General features: G+C 38.1%; 2 protein-coding genes across 5 annotated transcripts in view; both read right to left on the bottom strand.

The window, feature by feature from the left end:
* Nucleotides 1–1,696: 1,696 nt before the first annotated feature.
* On the bottom strand, nucleotides 1,697–12,077 carry zgc:194209 (uncharacterized protein LOC570908 homolog). 2 transcript variants are annotated; one of them, XM_031313688.2, is made up of 10 exons: nucleotides 11,411–12,076; nucleotides 9,749–9,838; nucleotides 9,450–9,571; nucleotides 9,018–9,119; nucleotides 6,221–6,373; nucleotides 5,984–6,099; nucleotides 4,395–4,555; nucleotides 3,860–4,055; nucleotides 2,794–3,032; nucleotides 1,697–2,448 (listed from the first exon to the last, which is right to left on the bottom strand). In XM_031313688.2, exons 1-9 carry the CDS (start codon nucleotides 11,608–11,610, stop codon nucleotides 2,820–2,822), a joined length of 1,353 nt encoding a protein of 450 aa, XP_031169548.1. In that variant the 5' UTR covers nucleotides 11,611–12,076; the 3' UTR covers nucleotides 1,697–2,448; nucleotides 2,794–2,819. The 2 variants fall into 2 exon arrangements, with proteins under 2 accessions (XP_031169548.1, XP_035852213.1); XM_035996320.1 differs by lacking the exon at nucleotides 1,697–2,448 and having other exon boundaries at nucleotides 2,718–3,032; nucleotides 9,021–9,119; nucleotides 11,411–12,077.
* A 717-nt stretch (nucleotides 12,078–12,794) lies between these two features.
* Nucleotides 12,795–18,950, bottom strand: part of rassf3 (Ras association domain family member 3) — a 77,176-nt gene continuing 71,020 nt past the window's right edge. For all 3 annotated transcript variants that reach the window (XM_035996260.1, XM_035996261.1, XM_031313422.2), the window contains one exon: nucleotides 12,795–18,508. In XM_035996260.1, coding sequence (XP_035852153.1) covers nucleotides 18,359–18,508 — 150 coding nt within the window. In that variant the 3' untranslated portion in view covers nucleotides 12,795–18,358. The remainder of the gene's footprint in view (nucleotides 18,509–18,950) is intronic.

Below are 18,950 nucleotides of genomic sequence, written 5' to 3' on the forward strand. Positions count from 1 at the left end.
AGCAAAAAAAAACACATGTTAGTTTAATCAGTTTTTAGAAAAGAGCTTTATATAAATTTAAGTATGTCATTTGTTTTCCTGTTTTGAAAAGCCGTAACATGTCTTGATTTCACAGGTGTAAAGCCTTAAAAAGTTACTTTAGAATTTCATTCATGACATAATACATTTGAGACTTAATTTTCTTTTTGTCACATCACACACTTTCTCTAAAGTTTGGATAACCTGTATAATAGCCTTCATGTAAGGCAAGGCAATTTTATTTGTATAGCACATTTCAGCAGTGGTGCAATTCAAAGTGCTTTACATAAAACATTAAAACAGTTAAAAATGAATACAAGTTAATACAAAATTAAAAATAGTTAATACAAAATTAAAAACAATCAAAAACAGATTAAATACAGGAATAAAAGAATACAATTTACAATATAGTACAGTGATAAGAATTAAACAAAGGCAGTATCGAAAAGAAAGGTCTTCAGCCTTGATTTAAAAAAGCTGAGCGTAGGTGCCGATCTACAGTTTACCGGAAGTTTGTTCCAGATATGTGGAGCATAGAAACTGAACGCTGCTTCCCCCTTTTTTGTTCCGATTCTGGGGATGACAAGCAAACCTGTCCCTAATGATCTTAGATGCCTCTGCTTTTCATAGTTCATAAGTAGATCCGAAAGGTAATTTGGCCCAAAACCATTTAGTGATTTATAAACCAGCAGAAGAATTTTGAAATCTCTTCTTTGGGGCATAGGAAGCCAGTGTAGAGACTTCAGAATTGGAGTGATGTGATCCCCTTTCCTTGTGTTTGTTATGTACTTACCTTAATGTGTCACCTGTTTTGGTCATTTCGTGTGAACTCTCGTTGTCTGCATCAGGAATCAGCAAACCCTCTCCTGTTAAAAGCTGAATCAAAAGTTAAGCGGTGGCACACAAAAACTGTAGAAAAACAAAGCATTTTGCAACTCCAGATTATTTTCTAGATATCAATGTCTCAATAAATCGTTCATACAGTGGTGCTCATAAGTGTATGAACCCATGCTAAAGTTGACTAAAAAGAGGAATAAAAAAAATCATCTTTTGGAAATTGATCTTAATGCCTTAATTTAAAAAAATAGGGAAAATCCAACCTTTAAGGACACCAAACATTAAAATAGCCCCACATCATCACATAGCCTTCACCATACCTAGAGATTGGCATGGGGTACTTTCCATAAAATCATCTCTCAATGCAAATCAAACCAGCTATGAGGCTAACTGAAATAAAACCATGCCAATCTCTAGGTATGGTGAAGGGTATGTGATGATGTGGGGCTATTTTAATTCCAAAGGCCAAGGGAACTTTATCAGGATGCATAGTATCCTGGATCCATGAAATAACTGGCCTTTAAAAATAAAAATCTGCCTTCCTCTATGGGAATTTAACATAGGGGTGTACTCACTTATGCCCACTGTATTTTAAGGAAGAACATTTATTTATTTACGATACATTATTCATTCACAAATAAAATTGGTGTCTTTAAAGGTTGGATTTTTCCTATTTTTTTAATTAAGGCATTAAAATCTATTTCCAAAAGATGATTTTTTTATTCCTCTTCTTAGTCAACTTCAGCATGGGTTCATACACTTATGAGCACCACTGTAAGTCCATTAAATGTTAGAACTATGTTTAAAAATACCTGTCAGAGTCCAAAGAGAGGTCTTCAGATGAAGGGGTTTACAATTATTTCATCAGAGAAAAGCAGAGAATCCTCACAATTAAGTGTTAAATGATTAATTAATAATCAGAACGACTAATCATATCGTTTCAGCTGTTTGCAACCCATTTGTAATTCAGGAGTCTCACTGAAATGTCATTTTTATATAAAATATTTATTTTAAAGTCTATGGTATTAATAGTACACATTCCTACAGTTTTTAAACAGTCGAAAATTCTATATTTCAACATTCATTTAAAATTCCTCAGAGAGAAAGTTGGTTGATTTTAAAGATCCAGGAGATAATGATTAGTCCAAAATGACCGAGAGAAATCACTTTGAGTTCATTTAAGCTGCCATGTCACTTGCAAACAAACTATTAATAGACTAGATAACATTTGAATAATAGACTATTCAAGTTTTATTTCAGTTTAATTGCAGTTGGAAAGAAGGTTGATGGATTCAGTGTTTCTTCTGGTGCTCGTCTGCATACATCCAGTGCATTGATCAAACTTATTTACCTAATTTCTATAATTTAACTGCACAGTATTTTGGGTATATAATGTGGTTGGAGCTCACCATTTTCGTTTTTTGCACTAAAAAGGACATCCATTGTTATCCCGTCAAACGGCATAACATCACTTTGAGCAGATGGAAGTTTGTTCTGTTTCCACAGGAAGTTTTAACTTTTCTGAAAGAGTCTTTAGATCATCACAGTTGCTCAGTTCACCTCTCAGGTCATAAATTGGCGACAGAGTCCGACCTGAAACCACAAAAACCTTTGCAACGTTCAACGCCGACTAAAAACGTAAAATCCAGCAGCGGGGCGCCCGGATAGCTCAGTTGGTAGAGCAGGCGCCCATATATAGAGGTTTACTCCTCGACGCAGACAGCCTGGGTTCGACTCCGGCCTGCGGCCCTTTGCTGCATGTCATTCCCCCTCTCTCTCCCCTTTCCTGTCTTCAGCTGTCCTATCAAAATAAAGGCTGAAAATGCCCAAAGAATTATCTTAAAAAAAAAAATAATAATCCAGAAACGCCACAAAATGTCCTAGTAGCTGCTCGATCGGGAGCCTAAACTGTCCAAAAATGAGAATGAATGAGCCTACATTTAGTTTCCTGCCGTAGTCCGTCATCAGCTCTCCCAGGATCCCTCCAGGACGGGCAGGAACGGCAGGTCGGTGCTGCCCAGGTAGGTCCTCCCTCGGTGCTGGAAGACGTCGCTGATGGCCCACGTCAGGCGGCCTTCAGGGTCGTGCAGCGTGTCCACGATCTGGCCGTCCGGTCCCAGCTCCAGGACCAGAGCGTAGCGCCGCAGCAGGAGGCTGTACCAGCTCAGAGGAATCACCTGGAAACACAAACACCTTCACTTTAATACAAGTTGTTGATAGTTAAAAATGAACTATTTCGTTAATTGATTAATCATTTCAATCACTTGATGGTGTCAGCATCTCAAATGTGTGAATTTAATGCTCTTCTTTGTTAATTATGACAGTAAATCAAAGTATATGAAGGAAATCAAATCTAGTTGGGTTTTGGACAGTTTGTTGGTCAAAACAAGCAAATTTACAATGTCACTTTGGGCTTACAATTGCGATGGACACCTTTTTTTTTCCTTTCTTTTTTTTTTTTTTTACATTTTAAAGACTAAACTTAATCTTCAGATATCTTGCTTTGTTAACCCAACGGATATTCAAAGATATTCAATTTACAAGGATTAAACAGGGAACAACTGCACATTTTCACATTGGAGGAGCTGGAAACAGAAACAAATGACTTTTAAACTAACTGATCGATCATCCTTTAGACTAGTCCTTTCAGCACTGTTTGACAACAAAAGCAGACTTGATATGATGGATAACTAACTCAAGAACATTGTGATTTTCATTATGTACTGTAATCAGCTGGGTTGAAGATGCAAAAACAAATGTACAGTTTTGTGGTACTTGAGTATTTCCATTTTCTGCTACTTCATACTTCTGAGGGAGATACTTTTTACTACTTTTTGCACTACATTTATCTGACGGCTACAGTTACTAGTACACTTTACATTTAATGATCATATGATGAGCTCGTCTGTGTGTTGTCAGCAGGGATTTCCCCTCTTATCTTCTCACATCAGACGTTCATATTGATTATTAAACACCGTTCCATAAACTATAAAAACACACAGACCTTGGCCAGGAAGCGTTTGACAGCCGTGTACGGGGCGATCATGTCCAAGAAGGGAGGCATGACCTTCCGGAACCGTGTCGTTGTTATGCCAACCAGGAATGTTCCGTGGTCGCTTAGGCGGATGTTGTCTGGGTAACCGATCATGTTGTCCATGACGATCTCCTTGGTGCCAGCCTTCAGGCCCTTCAGCCAAAACCTGAGAGTGAACAGAGAGTGAGCTGAGGGACTGATGTTTATCTGCAATTGTGTGTGGGTGTCTGTGTGCGTGCGTGTGTGTGTGTGTTTGTGTGTGTGTGTTTGTCTGGGTGTCTGTGTGTGTGTGTGTATGTGCGTGTGTTTGTCTGTGTGTGTTTGTCTGTGTGTGTGTGTGTGTGTGTGTGTGTTTGTCTGTGTGTGTGTGTGTGTGTGTGTGTGTGTGTGTGTGTGTGTGTGTGTGTGTGTGTGTGTGTGTGTGTGTGTGTGTGTGTGTGTGTGTGTGTGTGTGTGTGTGTGTGTGTGTGTGTGTGTGTGTGTGTGTGTGTGTGTGTGCATGTACCTCAGCAGGCGTGCAATGCTCGTCTCCGCCAGCAGCAGGAAGTGTTCGTCAGGCGACAGGACAATGCCGTTGGGCATGTAGAGAGAGTCCAGCAGGACCTTCACACTTCCTGTCTCTGGATCGTAGGAGAGAAGACGGCCGAGGCTGTTCAGCTCGATCACCTGAAACATCAAACAGTTCAGGCTACATTTACATCGCTACGTTTTGGTTTTTAAGCGTTTGAGTTTTGAGCCAAAAGCGATCTCCGTGCACACACGTGTTTTTAGCTCCAGTAGAAGAACTAATCTCTGTTTAAACACTCCCAAATGGCATATCTCATGAAAATTCTCGTATAATGGGCATGCGCATGCCGGGGTATACTCTTCCCGTTGCTGGTAGTTGCCATGGTAACGTGAGACGTCATGACCTAATCAGGCGGCGAAACGTTGCCGTCAGTGCAGGAGTTGCCAAAGGACTCCGTTTGCGGCCGTTGAGACTGCTACACAACCCCGCAGGGGTCAGAAGAGTTTTCAAACGTCTCCGGTTTAGGGGCTCGGAAACGCCAGAGCAGTGTGAATGCGATGTGCAAACGTAGCAAAAGATCTTAGTTTTGTAACCCTAATGTAAATGTAGCCTCAGTTATCCTTTAGTTTAGCCGAGTTTAGTTTGTTTTAATTTGAAGATTTCCTAAGAAAAACTAGAACTGTGGGTAAAATTTAATTTTCTGTCACATGAAATTTGCACGTTAATAAAATCAATTACTATTTCATTTAGCTTTAGCTCAGTTAAGTTTTGCCAAGCTTCGCTAACTACTTTCATTTGTTTAATTGGGACCATCATTTACTAAATGAATATCATGCAGTATGGAAGAGGACCTGAAACTAGCGATTGAGACCATACTCGTTATGAAAATGTTTACTGAGGTAATATATCAAGTGAGAAGTAGGGTAATTTCGACATAGACCTCTATTTTTGCAACCAGTGGAGTCGCCCCCTGCTGGAAATGAGATGGAATGCAGGTTTAAGGCATTTGAAAGATCTCTTTAAAGGAACACGCCGACTTATTGGGACTTTAGCTTATTCACCGTAACCCCCAGAGTTAGACCAGTCGATACATACCCTTCTTGTGTCCGTGCGTGTTGTAACTCTGTCTGACGGTTCCACCGGTAGCTTAGCCTAGCACAGAACCGGCAGGTAACCGGTTCCAACTAGCCTACTGCTCCGAATAAGTGACAAAATAACGCCAACGTGTTCCTAGAGTCACAGCGTGTACAAAAAACGGTTACGGTTAGAAGATGGCTGTGTCTCATGTTACGTTGTTTTTTGTACACGCTGTGACTATACAAATCACAACATGTAAATAGGAACACGTTGGCGTTATTTTGTCACTTATTCGGAGCAGTAGGCTAGTTGGAACCGGTTACCTCCAGGATCTGTGCTAGGCTAAGCTACCGGTGGAACCGTTAGACAGCGTTACAACACGCACGGACACGAGAAGGGTATGTATGGACTTGTCTAACTCTGGGGGTTACGGTGAATAAGCTAAAGTCCCAATAAGTCGGCGTGTTCCTTTAAAGGCTGAACTGATCCATCTCGTCCCCTGATCTCACCTCCAGTGTGACGTGTCTGCGTCCCCAGCGACTGGAGGAGTCTGTGAAATAAATGATCCCAGTTTGGGAAGAAATCTCCAGCCCGTTCAGGAACGCAAAGGGAACGCCATCAGCGCCTGAGGAACAAAGAAAAAAAGGATCACAGACAAGGGATTTATTTGCAAAATTACAATCAAGTTGTCTTTATTTAGCATGCACACCAACATACATATACACACACACACACACACAAAATACCTTGTGAATTAGCCAGCAGCAGAGTCTTTTCTCCAGTTTGGGGGTTAACGCTGTGCAGCCCAAAGTATGAGTCAGCAACTATCAGCTGGCCGTGACGATCCAAACGCACACCGTGAGGACGACCACACACAGGCTCATAGTCTGTACTGCTGCCTGCAGACACACAACAGACCCAAAATGTGTGCTTTTCAACAAGTTTAATAAATGACTGCACGTTACCAGCTTTCTATTTTATTTGCTCATGTGATGCCTATCTGCTGTAATGAACTGAGCTGACGGAAAGATGGACCAGAGTCAAGATTTACAACTAAGGAGAGAATAAATAGAAACAGGCAAGCAATCATTTTGTGATTATAACTGAAACAACACACTCTTTCATTTCAAACTAAGGCATCAATTTCACTCATCCAGGTTTTTAACCCTTGTGTTGTCTTCACCGTCATCCATGAACTTGTCATTCCGGGTCAAAATTGAAAAATGCGCTTTGTGTGGAACTTTTTTTGACGCTTTTGGTGCTTTTTAAAATGTTTTTATCCCTCTTTTAAACGCTTCTTTTTAAATTCATGGTCAATAAACCTAATAAAATGACATTATACCTAATTTTTGAGTTTGAAAAAAAGACATTATCAATTACTTTGACTAATACAATAGTTAAGATTAGAGGATGTTGAGTGAATCACAGACTGGTTTATGTCAAAGTTTGGTCGGGATGCTGTTTTGAAACCATTTAAAAAAATGTTTTTCAAAAGCCATGAAATTAAATAAAACAACCAAAATTCAATGGAAGTAATCAATAATTTTACCTGCGAAGAACATGGATGCATGGATGTACTGTATATGTTGTATGGGTTCCATACAACTTACATGCATAAATAAAATTTAATGCATCCAAGTTATTTTGGGGCAATTTAGTTGTAAGAAACCCATATTTCTGATATAAAAACTTTGAAAACGGGTCAAATTTGACCGGTGGACAACACAAGAGTTAAAAGTGATTTCCATATGAATCAAATCACACATTAAAACAGAAAAAAAGGGGGGAAAAGAGAAAACATAACTGAATTTTGCTGCTCAGCAGAATGTTTGTCTGGTAAAATTGTGTTTTTATAGTCTTATTTTAACCATGATTTTTTTCCACACTTTAGTTAATAAATTAGGATAAAACTCAATCAATTAGCTGTTGGAATTTCAGAGCTCATATCAAACTAAACTAATGAAAGTTGGGATACAAAAAAAAGAACTTTCTTCATCTATTGAACATGAAAACCAAAACACTGCAGGATCAGAAAACTTAACTGATGACGCCATGGACTAATAAAGATTGGTTGCGTTGTTAACAAAGCTCATTTAGAGTCTTAAAGGAGAATTCCGGTCGATTTCATCACGTAGCTCTGTTGTTTGTAAATTTGGAGTGCTGTCAGTAGCGGGAAAAACGAAAACAATCGGTGCTGCCTACACCGTGTTATCCTCCTGCTAGCGTTAGCACCCAGGAGGCTGAAACAGGGCAAGTTTTAAACGTGCTTTTAGCCTCTTAACATGTTCGAAATGTCATTAAAAGTGCCTACCCATGTGAAGGGATTCCTTCCGAGTGAACACAGTGAATCTGACTGCAGTAGATGTGAAAGAAATGCATGAAAGTCGTGCTAATTCATACCTCTGTTTAGTTGCGGTGTTGAGACGGCAGTAAGACAAGTGCTTAGGGACCGTCTACAAACTACAACACCGAAAAGAGATACAACAACAATATTTATTAATTGAATGATTAAATAAGGTAGTGTCTCGACGGGAATTCTCCTTTAACAGCTCTAAAATGCTGACTGAAATTGTAAAAAGGCCATAGTAACACTTGCTCTCTCTCCTGAGAGATCGACCAATCAGTGACGAGAGTCATCGCTTTGATCTCCTGCCAATCACTCGCGCTCAGGCAGGAGAAGGGCACAGACCGCAGCGGCTGTGAAACAGACTTTTCTTCATCTTTTCTTTCAGTTTTCGGACTTGTTGAGTGATGTGTGTAGCCCAGAACGTAAGTTTAAACTATCCCGTAGCTTGCTAAACTGTCCTGGGTTTTACTACCTCATTATCTGTGTAAATGTTGAAACTACGTTTATTCATATTTCAGTAAGTGTTGTAGTAGTGATGTAGATAAGTTTTGTCCGTGTTACGACGTGACGCTTACTTGGAGAGAAGTATATTATCGCCTTGATAATATTGCTCTTACTGTGTTTCTCATTGCATAGCTGATAGATGTGCAGATTGTCTAATATTACTTGTTGATACTCGCATTGTGTCAGGGCAATTTGCTAGTAACGTGCAATCAACAGTAAACAGACTAGCGCTGTGGAGCCACGTGCTCGGTTATTAAAGGTGTATTACACTGTTTGCACCATGTACGGATATGTGTGCTGTAATAGATTTGTGTTACTGAGCAATATGTTACATTTTTGTTGATTATTTCTAAGAAATGTATGTAATTCTTAGTATTGCTTCTTGTTATATGCTGGTGGCTATAACATTTAGTTTGGAAATAATGTTCATAGTAAGTCAGATGCTTATTAAAGTGCATTATTATTTTGCTTATATTCCAGAACCACATCCAACTTAACTTCATGTTCAAACGATAAATAAATCTTCCTGGATCTCAAGTCAGATATCTGGTTCCAGTTCTTACCGGACACCCTACAGCGGGCCAGTATTTCAGTAGCTAGTTTTAAGGTAGTTTTTACAGAAATAGTCAATAGAGTGCGAAGGAAAGTGTTAAAAAGAAAAGAGGAAGGATGCACAGAAATAAAACACAAACCACATTCTGGTAAATCCTGTCCCATGTGTGTGATGAGAGTGAGGCTGTCATCACGGCCGACCCTCCACAGCTTCCCGTCCACTGTTCCTGTGTACACATTACCTGAAACACAATGCAAACAGCTGATTCAGGGTGAAAGTCCCCAGAAACAGCATTCAGACTATCTTGGGACACTTAAAACCTTCATGGAAACCTGTATTATAGCTCATCTATAAAAAAGGTATAGAAAATAGACAAAAAAACTTGTGTCATAAAACCGGCTATCAAAGCAGATATTTTCAACATGTGGAGACATACAGGGGGCCACAAGGGACAAAATACCTTACCTACCACAAGCAAAGGTCAGAGGTCACTTCCCATCCAGCCCAGAAAAAAAAAATTGTAGAGTATCTACAAAGTTTAAATAACACACATAAAATCCAGCACGCTCACCCTGCTCATCTGCAGTGAAGGATTCTGGTCCGTGTAGTTTCCCAGTAAACAGCCTGCGGCCCTTCTGCAGCCGGGTGTTGACAGCGAGCGGCCCCTCGAGGGCCGGAGGAGGCCCCTTCAGTCTGGAGGAACAGTTTGTTTAGCTATGTGCTAATATCAAAAAGGTCATAGGTAATTTAATGTATCCCTCGTTACTTCTTTAAAAAGTTTTGAGAGAAGTTACTGACTGTACAGTATATTGCCTACTGTCTCTAGAGTTGTAAGGGTGCGTGGGTGTGTGTGTGTGTGTGTGTACTTACACGTGTGGTTTGGGGTCTATGGGAGAGGGCAGCAGGTAAACGCCAACCGCCACAGCGAGCAGAGCCGCTAATAACGATCTCTTACCCAACCTGACAGAGAGCAGAAATAACAAACTGTCTTATTTATTATACATACTCTTTTAGATACTAAAGACTCAGACGGCAGTCATGTTGACTGTTAGCCTGACAAGCCAGACCCACATCAAGATGTTGGGTCTGGGAACTCACCATTGGCAGGGCTCAATGAGAGGGGCGGGATAAACGGTTGTCTTTCAAATTCACTCTGCACACAATAAGATAGTGCTACAACCAGGCAGAGCAACGAAGAAGGTAGCAGAGCTAGTTGATAGATTAAACTTTTGCTGTATCCGGTCGGCAAAACTCCGAACACATCTTCCTTTTTTAAGAATGACTTCAGTGCCGTTCTTTGTTCTTTTCTCAAAGAAAAGCTTAACTCCAAGTCTTCCAGAGTCGCGGCCAAAGCAGATTCGAAAGACAGCTGTTCCCAGCAGCAGCAGCAGCAGCAGCAGCCATAAGCCCGCCCACCTACTCTATACACGATGTGATTGGCCTGACTAGAGTTTGGTTTTTCCAGCTCGTAAGCCAACGGAGAGTTGCTAGACCCCCCTGGCTGCAAATTACATTTGCTGCCGCTAGGGGGCGTCTAGATTTTTAGGCTAGCTACTGTTTTAAATGGATTGAACTTCTCTAAGGAACACATCATACTTTAAGGGCCAAAAATATGCCAATAAACTCCCAAATATTTAAGAATGTAGGCTATAGTATACAAAAAATAAAAAAGTTTATTTAACATTCTTTGAACTCTAAACACATAGCCTTTATGATAAACTCATAGTACCTGAAACAATTCACTTTAAACCTCAACTTTGCAAAATAAAGAAAACTTAGAGGTAGACCTACTTATTTCATGCACATTTTACCTGAATTTAAATAAAAAAAACTTTAAGTGTTTAAAGCTGCAAAATGTCTTGTTGCAGTTCACGGCCTGCCGTTAATGAGTTAAAAGTCAACAGTGTTGTGTCACACATGGTGAAGTGAACTTTGACATGCTTAAGATGTTTTCACACAGGCTCTATAATATGTAACACTGCATGTTAGGTTACACAAAAGGTGAACCTATTAACATACAGGACAATGTGCAAGTAAATAAATATGATTGGTTCTTTGTTTCCTTCTATCAGAAAATAAACTGAGGACAATAAGCAGCCAGAAGTACAAACATGACATTTGAAAAGTCACTCAGAGTGGACAAAATGTGGCATTGTTCACAGGAAATAAGATTAGTCCCAAAATGTGTGTGGGGAACGAGTGAGGAACAGTTAAGTACGTTAAGGCTACTTTGCACAAGTTTAAAGATGCGACCTGGCACCTTGCTGTCAGCCAAACATTATTCCAAAATGTGTACTTTTTTTCTGAGAACCTGCATATATCATAAAAAAAATCCCAAGCTAGCTAAATCGATGATAAGAAAGCAGGAATCTGTTCTGGTCAAATTTAACCTTTATGCTATCTTTAATTGATTTATATGACGACGTCGCTGCGTTTACAACAACATATATATATAGACAGAGTTCTGAACGCAGTTTTGCGACGCAGAAAGAACCTTCGTACATTTCAAATTATTTTAATTGTCAAACTTACATTCTTAATCTTGAGTTTTTCTTTCTCCTGCTGGATAAAAAGATCTGACTGAATGAATGATCGTGAGAGGGAAAGCAGAGAGTAAAATAACCAGAGACTATACCAAAACATCCGGCGAGGACCTTCAAAATAAAAGTGTTTCTGGTCCATGGCTTCATATTGCATTTGCTGTGTGGGAGAGCACCTCTGCTATTTTTCATTGTATTAAAGTGTATTTAATTTTTAAAGGTTAGCTATAAAGCCCTGCATGAAACCGTGGTGTTACAATTATATGTTAAACTGGGGAGACAGGGCTATAATATTTTGTGATAATGCAGAGCTAACCTTAGTGGATAATGTACTTTCGTGGTGCATATTCCCAAAACAAATTGCAATTAATGTACTAAGTCTGTTTTTGTTTTTTTTTGTGAGACAATAATTCAAATTTGTATGTTTTGTTCCCCCTCAAAACCTCCTCCACAAACATGAAAGGATAAACATAAGCGTCAGTCTGAGCTTTTACTTTGAAGGCAGCGTTGACTCTAGCTTTCAACATGACAGAGTTTAACAAATGGCAAGGGGGGGGTTCCCACTTGAGGTTATGTGAGTTGGGGTCAAACAGAGAGCAAGAGGAGGTGCCTCTGCTCTGTTTACTGACAACTAGCTGTTTGGGGTCTTTATGCTAAGCTAACCCTTTCCTGGCTGTCGCTTCATATTTAATGTGACAGCGGTATCAATCTTCTCATCTAACTGAAGATGAGGATTTTTTTTTTATTTGAATAAGTGGCTTTTGTTAAGTTTATCTGTAGGTAAATCAAATGTTTTTAAATATGTTAATTCAGTAAGAATCTTAGTTCATTTGGGAAATACAGGGCTGCAACTAACAATTATTTTCAACATCCATTAATCTGCTGATTGTTTTTTGGTCTATATAATATCAGAAAAAAGATCACAGTTTCCAGGGTGAAAGTTTATGTCTTCAAATATTTAATAAATGAATAGACTAATCTTCCAGCTCTTTTCAAATATATTAAAATATTCCGTTTACAGTATCTTAATTCAACTACAAAAAGTGTTGGAGGAGGAAAAGACTGAGGTGCAGCGACGTCACAAAAACCTGAATAAATCAAAATAAAAAGAAAACAAAAGTTGCAAATTCTGCACACAAAAAAAACACATGAAAACAAGTCTTTTTTGTTTTAATTTCACCTTTAATAGCTGCAGCCTGCCTTGTGTTAAGGAAAGGCCACATTTGGTAACGATTTAAAGAGAAACCACAAGATACCGACAAAAATAAACCTGTCTCAAGTTAACTGCTTTCACCTGCAGAGATAACTGCAACAAAAAGCAAGATGTGATGAAACCCTCTGTTCCTCCTACAGCTTTGTTTTTCTTTCAAACTTTAAAAAAGGCACTGCGGAAGGTCAGAGCTTTCAGACCTGAGCTCAAAGGCCAAACTTCAACTAAATCTTGCACTAAAATATAGCTTCCATTGACTTTAATCGTGAGTAGACAGATTGGTGAATTGAAAAAAAAAAAGAAAGAATGTGTCATCATTATGAACCATCTTCTTTTCATCCTTTCTTTCGATTCTAAACACGACAATCATTTTGGATTATGCAGCTCAGGTCTGAAATGAAAACCTGTGACCTTTTTTTGTGTGTAAAACAAACCGTGAACTTTGTGTTTCTGAGCTCGGATGCTTACGAGGACCTCATCATGTGAGATAAACCTGATCTGTTCTCTATATAGTCAACAAAAAACAGCATAATTGGAAACAATATCAATACATGGCAGAAGAGCTATACACAGATCTTTGGCATTTGACATTACAGTTTCTGGATGTTCAAACTAGACACAGATCGCACAAAACAGAAGTTCTTGAGAGCCTAGAACCTCCTCGGAACTTTAAGCGGATAGGTCAGATATATAATTTAGGAGCTGCTGAGAAAACTCACCACAAGGCCCATTTAGTAGTGGCCGTTCTGGAGCTTTCGATCTTATCAAATGATCATGACATAAGTTTGTTTTGTTAAGTTTCCTAGAATAAGAATAAACTTTGAACCTCAGCTTTGGATGAAAAGAACTTACAGTTCAAGTGCTCAGAAAAAAATGTAAACTAGATTTTCTAAAGTTCCTTTTGCTGATGAAGATGAAAGATGTAAAATGATCAAAATCTCCAGAACAGCTGCCATCTAAATGTGCGATTTATAAAACCACAACAAAGTAAATAAATATTCTTGTATCGAGTATAATTCCAATTATCCTTTTACACCACTTAATGCTGATATGTCAAATTTATATTCACTGACTACATCTAAATATTTTGGGATGCACAAAACTGGTTTTGTTGAAAAGATAATCTTATTAAATCTCTTTAATTAAAAGTTTTGGGGCACTCTTGGGACTCCATAAAACCAGACTGATAGACTAAAAAAATAAATAGTGTTATCTTTATATCTATATCTGCAATATATTTTATAGATACGGTAGGCTGTGTTGTTGTTATACAGTTCAGCCAATCTGTCAAAGAAATCATATCACAAGTGCACTGAAAGCGCCGGAAAAATTAAGTAAGTAGACCTTGACAGTTTACTATCATAAAAGTGTAAGAAAACCAGGAAATACTCACATTTGAGAGGCTGGAACCCATAAATGTATGCCTATGACATGTAAGAAAACAGCAGAAAATGCCGATAATTACTCTCCAGAGCCAACGACAACATATTAAAAACTGGTTGTTTTGTGCGGACAGTCCCAAACTCAACCATATTCAGTTTATCAACATATACAACAAAAGAAAGAAGTGAGTCCTCACATTTGAGAAGCTGGAACAGAAGCATGTTTGGCATGTATTTTTGCTTGATAAACGATCAAAATAGTTTCAGAATAGCTGTCTTATGATCGACTAATTGCTTTATCTCGACTAATTGTTGAAGCTCGAGGCAAAACTGAATGTATAAAAGAAGTTCTAGGAAACAAACTAAACATGTTATTCCAAAACTTTCAACCACATCTCATCAGCAATTAAACAATCAGCATTATGTGGTGTAACATGACAATTGGAGGAGAAACTAGATACGATAAACCATCTGAATATTTTGACACGATTGAACAGCCTTAAAACAAGATATCTGAATACATACCAGGTGTCATATATCAACTCTTCATTCATTAACACTACTGGCCCAAAAGCTTTTCATAATAAAGCCTAATTTATATTCCGAGCAGATCTGACAGCATTTGAAAAACATTATGTTTTCAATCATTGTCACTCCAAAAATGTATTTCCAAATGCCGCCTGACCCTGTTTTATCTATGACAACGCATGCTTTAATGTGGAGCATACCCAGTAGTGTGTACAGTAAGCATGTATGTATACAAAGAGACAAACGGGAACACATGCAGGATTCAACAAAACGTTTCACAGTCTACAGCTAAACTCAAAGTATACGGAAGCTCGTTGAGACAAAAAAACAAAAGAGCTTAAAATACCTAACTTCTGTCACACTGTACTTCCATTTGTTAAAAAAAAAAAAAACATAATTATGAGTGGAGCCTAACAAGATCTTTCAAAATAGATTATAGTTTATATGATGTTAAGATTAAGTCAGAATGTCATGGCGGTAGTTTAAACAGGAGAAAAAAGAAAAATCAAAAAAACCCGTCTTTCCTGAATTCAAAGTTAAAGTGCCCGAAATATTTTGATACGACCAGTCTTTGATGTGTTTTAACAGCTAACATTGTTTATCAGACACACAAACAACAACATGGCTTTAAGATTAATTGACTGTTTTCATGCAGACTTTCGTATCATTTTTAATTATATTATAGGGAAGCAAAAAAAGGCCAAAATAGTTTGAGCTTTATAAGCGACTGAACGGCTAATTTATGGGAGTTGTTTGAAATATCCAGTTGTTAAATTCAAGTTTTGCTAATTCTTTGCCCAAATGTTTTAGTTTAAATTTTGGTGTCTGATATAGACCAGTTTAAGCGACTTGATTTTATGACTTGATTTTAATTTTTAGATCCGGAAAATGACAACTTGAATATTGTGTTGTTGTTTTTTTAAATAGTTTTTTATACACTTACATTTTCTATCGGAATTTGTGAACCCTAAAATTAAGTTTTTACAGTATAGCACAACTTGAAATGACTTGCTGGGAATGTAAAAGAGGGGAATTAAAACCACATTAGGCATTCAGCTGCTTGTAAGATTCAAATTTTTCAGACCTTCTTTTATTTGCTTCCATAGCATTAACCCAGTGTTTGATAGTAGCATAAACGAAGGTTAAAACCCTTTAAATAAAACTCTAAACTATATATGCGTTTTCCCTTCAGTAGGAAGAGGGCTCTAATATTTTTTGCTCCAGGCAACACAACAAAAATACCTTTGGTTATAACAAAAAAATAAATCTATAAGATAGTTTGACACAGAAATGAGAGAATAGTAGCAGTATTTGTCCACTAGTTGGTGGTATTGTACTTCATTCAGTACCTGCAGCTCAAACAATGACTAATGATACATTTTAATCTGATCTGTAGTTTGTCCAAATTATTGTCTTTGTGATTTATCTCTACTTATTTGTTGTTTCCTCAAATATCTGAATTACTGCTGATTCAAAAAGCAAAAAAACAAACAGATTTTTCTACAAAACTACATTGAGAAAAAAAAGCCTCTTTGGTCTCTAAGCCATAAATGATACGCTGCATATATTTAAGACGACATAGCATATATATATTTAAGGCAGCTATTTACTTACTTTCATGAACCCTTACTGCACAAAAATGCCTACACTTTTATACCTTCTTTTGCACTTGCTGATGCATATCTTTCATTCATATTCTTAATACTATCATCCTTTCTTTCTTTCCTTGTTTCCCTCTTTTAATATTTTATCCACCAGAAAAAAAAGCTGAAACAGCAGGTTGACAAGGAAGTCAAGGCTGCACGTTTTAACTTGAGATAAGAGCACAAAAACACAGGCGTTTTTAAATGAATGCCTGCAGACAGATAGACAGGAGACACAATGCAGCCAGTTTTTCTATCCTCCTCTGTTTTCTGCAGCTATCAGCACTTCCAGGCCTCCTTTTCTCTCAGCTGTGGATTACAGGAGCTTTCATTAATGCAAAAAAATGAACAAGCAGTTAATCACGGTGACTTGTTCTAGGATAATCCGGTCACTCTCCTACAAGGTTATGGTCACACTGCTTTTATGGCAGTCTTTCTCATGTCTTCTGTATTTTTTCCTTCCTTCCTCCATCTATTGTTTTCTCGTCTACTTCCTCTAAACTACTTGGTCAACTTCCAGAAACCGGTCAATCTCACTTCTCCCTCCTCTGACCATACAAAGGTCAGGGGTCCATCCAAACTCTGCTGGTGGTGTGAAAACGCAACCAAAGGCTTCAAATCCAACCAGTTAATCTTCATCATCCTCACTCATCTTCACTCACCAAAACAATCAACCAAAATTAAATTTCTCCCTGCGCTCACAAGCTTCTATTTGACACTATCGTTTTAGTCTTTCCGTAGAAACCGTTCCTCTTCGATTATGAGTCAGTAGAGTTTGTGTCCGTCTGTTTTCAGTCACATGAAACCTAACCTCTTTATTTCTCTACCTCTGTCTACAACATTCAGTTTCAGGCCAACTACTATGGAGTCTGAAATGTGCCAATAATAATAAAAATAATAATAGACTATAGCAATTATTAATTGAATATTTAAAATTGCAATATAATTATGCATACAAAATAAAATAGAAGTAAATATATATACACTTTATTTTAGTTTCTATATTGTATACGTAAAAGATGATAAAAGCAGGACGATGATTGTCACATTTTGGTGCTTATTTGCTTCGAAGATATGAAATGGACGATGGCATATATGCATCCTGAAAAATTATAATGAAAAGTTCCTTCAAAACTATTTGATTATTTATAATGGACTTGCTAAATCAATTTTAAAAGTCGTGTTGTCCCTGGTGACCTTGTCTGTTCTGTTATTTTATTGTTTATTTTGCCATCTTTATGTTCTATTAAAAACAATAATAAATAAAGCAAAAAAAAAAAAAAAAGTATAATTAAACACAATTTGGCACACTTGAGACTCCATACCTGCATTCAGGCTACTTGTTCCTTTCTCATGTCGGAAATATTTCTCAACTTTCAGGGTAATTAAAGCAAAACGCAAAGATAATGAAGACTTCATTACCTCCAGGGTCTTCTCTAAATGATCTGGTATTCCTGTCATGTAGCCACAGCTGATGCTCATGTTGTGTATTTACTTGTAGTAGCAGTCTGGATTAACTATTCTCCGTGTCTGTGTCAACAACCAGATTGGTGCTCCGCCTCTGTACAAAAAACTAAAATAAGACTTTTTTTGTTTCAAGATAACAAAACAATAAAAAGCTTCACCCATATAAATAAAAAAAAAAATATGTACAGACCTTTAAAACAAACAAAATTAAATAAAACTCTGACTCAACATATGGCTTTGAGTCTTTCACAAGTTTAAAAAGGATAAAGAGGGGAAAGGTAGAGGAATCAGATAAATTATGTGACAGCAGGACAGAGTGAGAGAAAAAAGAAGAGGAGAGGGATGGACGGAGAGAGGGAGAGAGGATGAATGAATATGGCACAATTAAGTGAATCTTTGGTGTGAGCAGGCAGCAGTTTGAATTCTTTAATCCGGGCTGGATCAAACTCCAGCATCCGGATTTTGTCCGTTGATCCTTTGCTTGCCCAAGTCTGTCAGTTTATTTTCTTTATTTGTCTTTTTTATATCATCCCTCTTTCTGTCTGTATCATCACTTCTTCCAGGCGTTGGATCCTCTCTTCTCATTTTACGTTCACATCCCTCTCTCCATCAAAATTTACACTATTTTTCTCCTCTGAGGAGGTAAAAAAAGAAATCCACCTCCTCCATCCTCTAGGGGGCATTAGTCCTGTTTCATGGAGGTTCATCCTCTAAGAGGGCCCTCTGACCTCCCTCTGCGCCTCCAGCAGTCTCTGGCGGTAGGCCTGGTAGCGGCGAATCACCGCCTCCTTCTGCTCATCCTCCTCCTTGTCGAGGATCCGCAGGAAGTTCCGCAACTCGGGGATGGAGAATGCATCCCACTGAAAAGGAGGAGCAGAAAAACTGCATTTAGTTTGTTTCTTTTGGATGACTGAAGTATATTTTTATGGATGGTACTTGACTGTTTAGTTGTTACTGTATATGTAGATGAAGCAAAGGAAGAAAAAGTTGGGAGGAAGAGAAAAAGAAAAAGAGGGTGAAGAGGAGACAGAAGAAAAAGGGAATGGGAGGAAGAGGAGGACAATGAAGAGGTAAGAGTAGGAGGGTTGAGAAAGATGAACAGAGGAAGGAGGAGGGAAGGAAAAAGCAGTAGACAAAAAGAAAGATGGATGAACGAAGAGAAGGTAGGAAAGAAAAAGGAGGAAAAGTAAAATGAAGAGGAGGAGGAAGTTTTGGGGTCAAGATTACCGGGCAGAGAGGAAGAAGAGTAGAAAGGATTACAGAAAATTAAAAGAAGACAAAGAAGAAGCAAAGGATGGGTAG

The sequence above is a fragment of the Sander lucioperca genome, chromosome 20 (assembly GCF_008315115.2).
Source record: "Sander lucioperca isolate FBNREF2018 chromosome 20, SLUC_FBN_1.2, whole genome shotgun sequence".
NCBI lineage: Eukaryota > Metazoa > Chordata > Actinopteri > Perciformes > Percidae > Sander > Sander lucioperca.

What these genes read in the sequence shown, in the direction of transcription:
- zgc:194209 (XM_031313688.2), bottom strand. Translation starts at nt 11,610, where the DNA reads ATGAAAAATAGCAGAGGTGCTCTCCCACACAGCAAATGCAATATGAAG. An exon ending in AAAAACTCAAGATTAAGAAT is followed by an intron (nt 9,839 to 11,410) that starts GTAAGTTTGACA and finishes GCTCTCTGTCAG; the next exon opens with GTTGGGTAAGAGATCGTTAT. An exon ending in ACAGGATTTACCAGAATGTG is followed by an intron (nt 6,374 to 9,017) that starts GTTTGTGTTTTA and finishes GTGTGTCTGCAG; the next exon opens with GCAGCAGTACAGACTATGAG.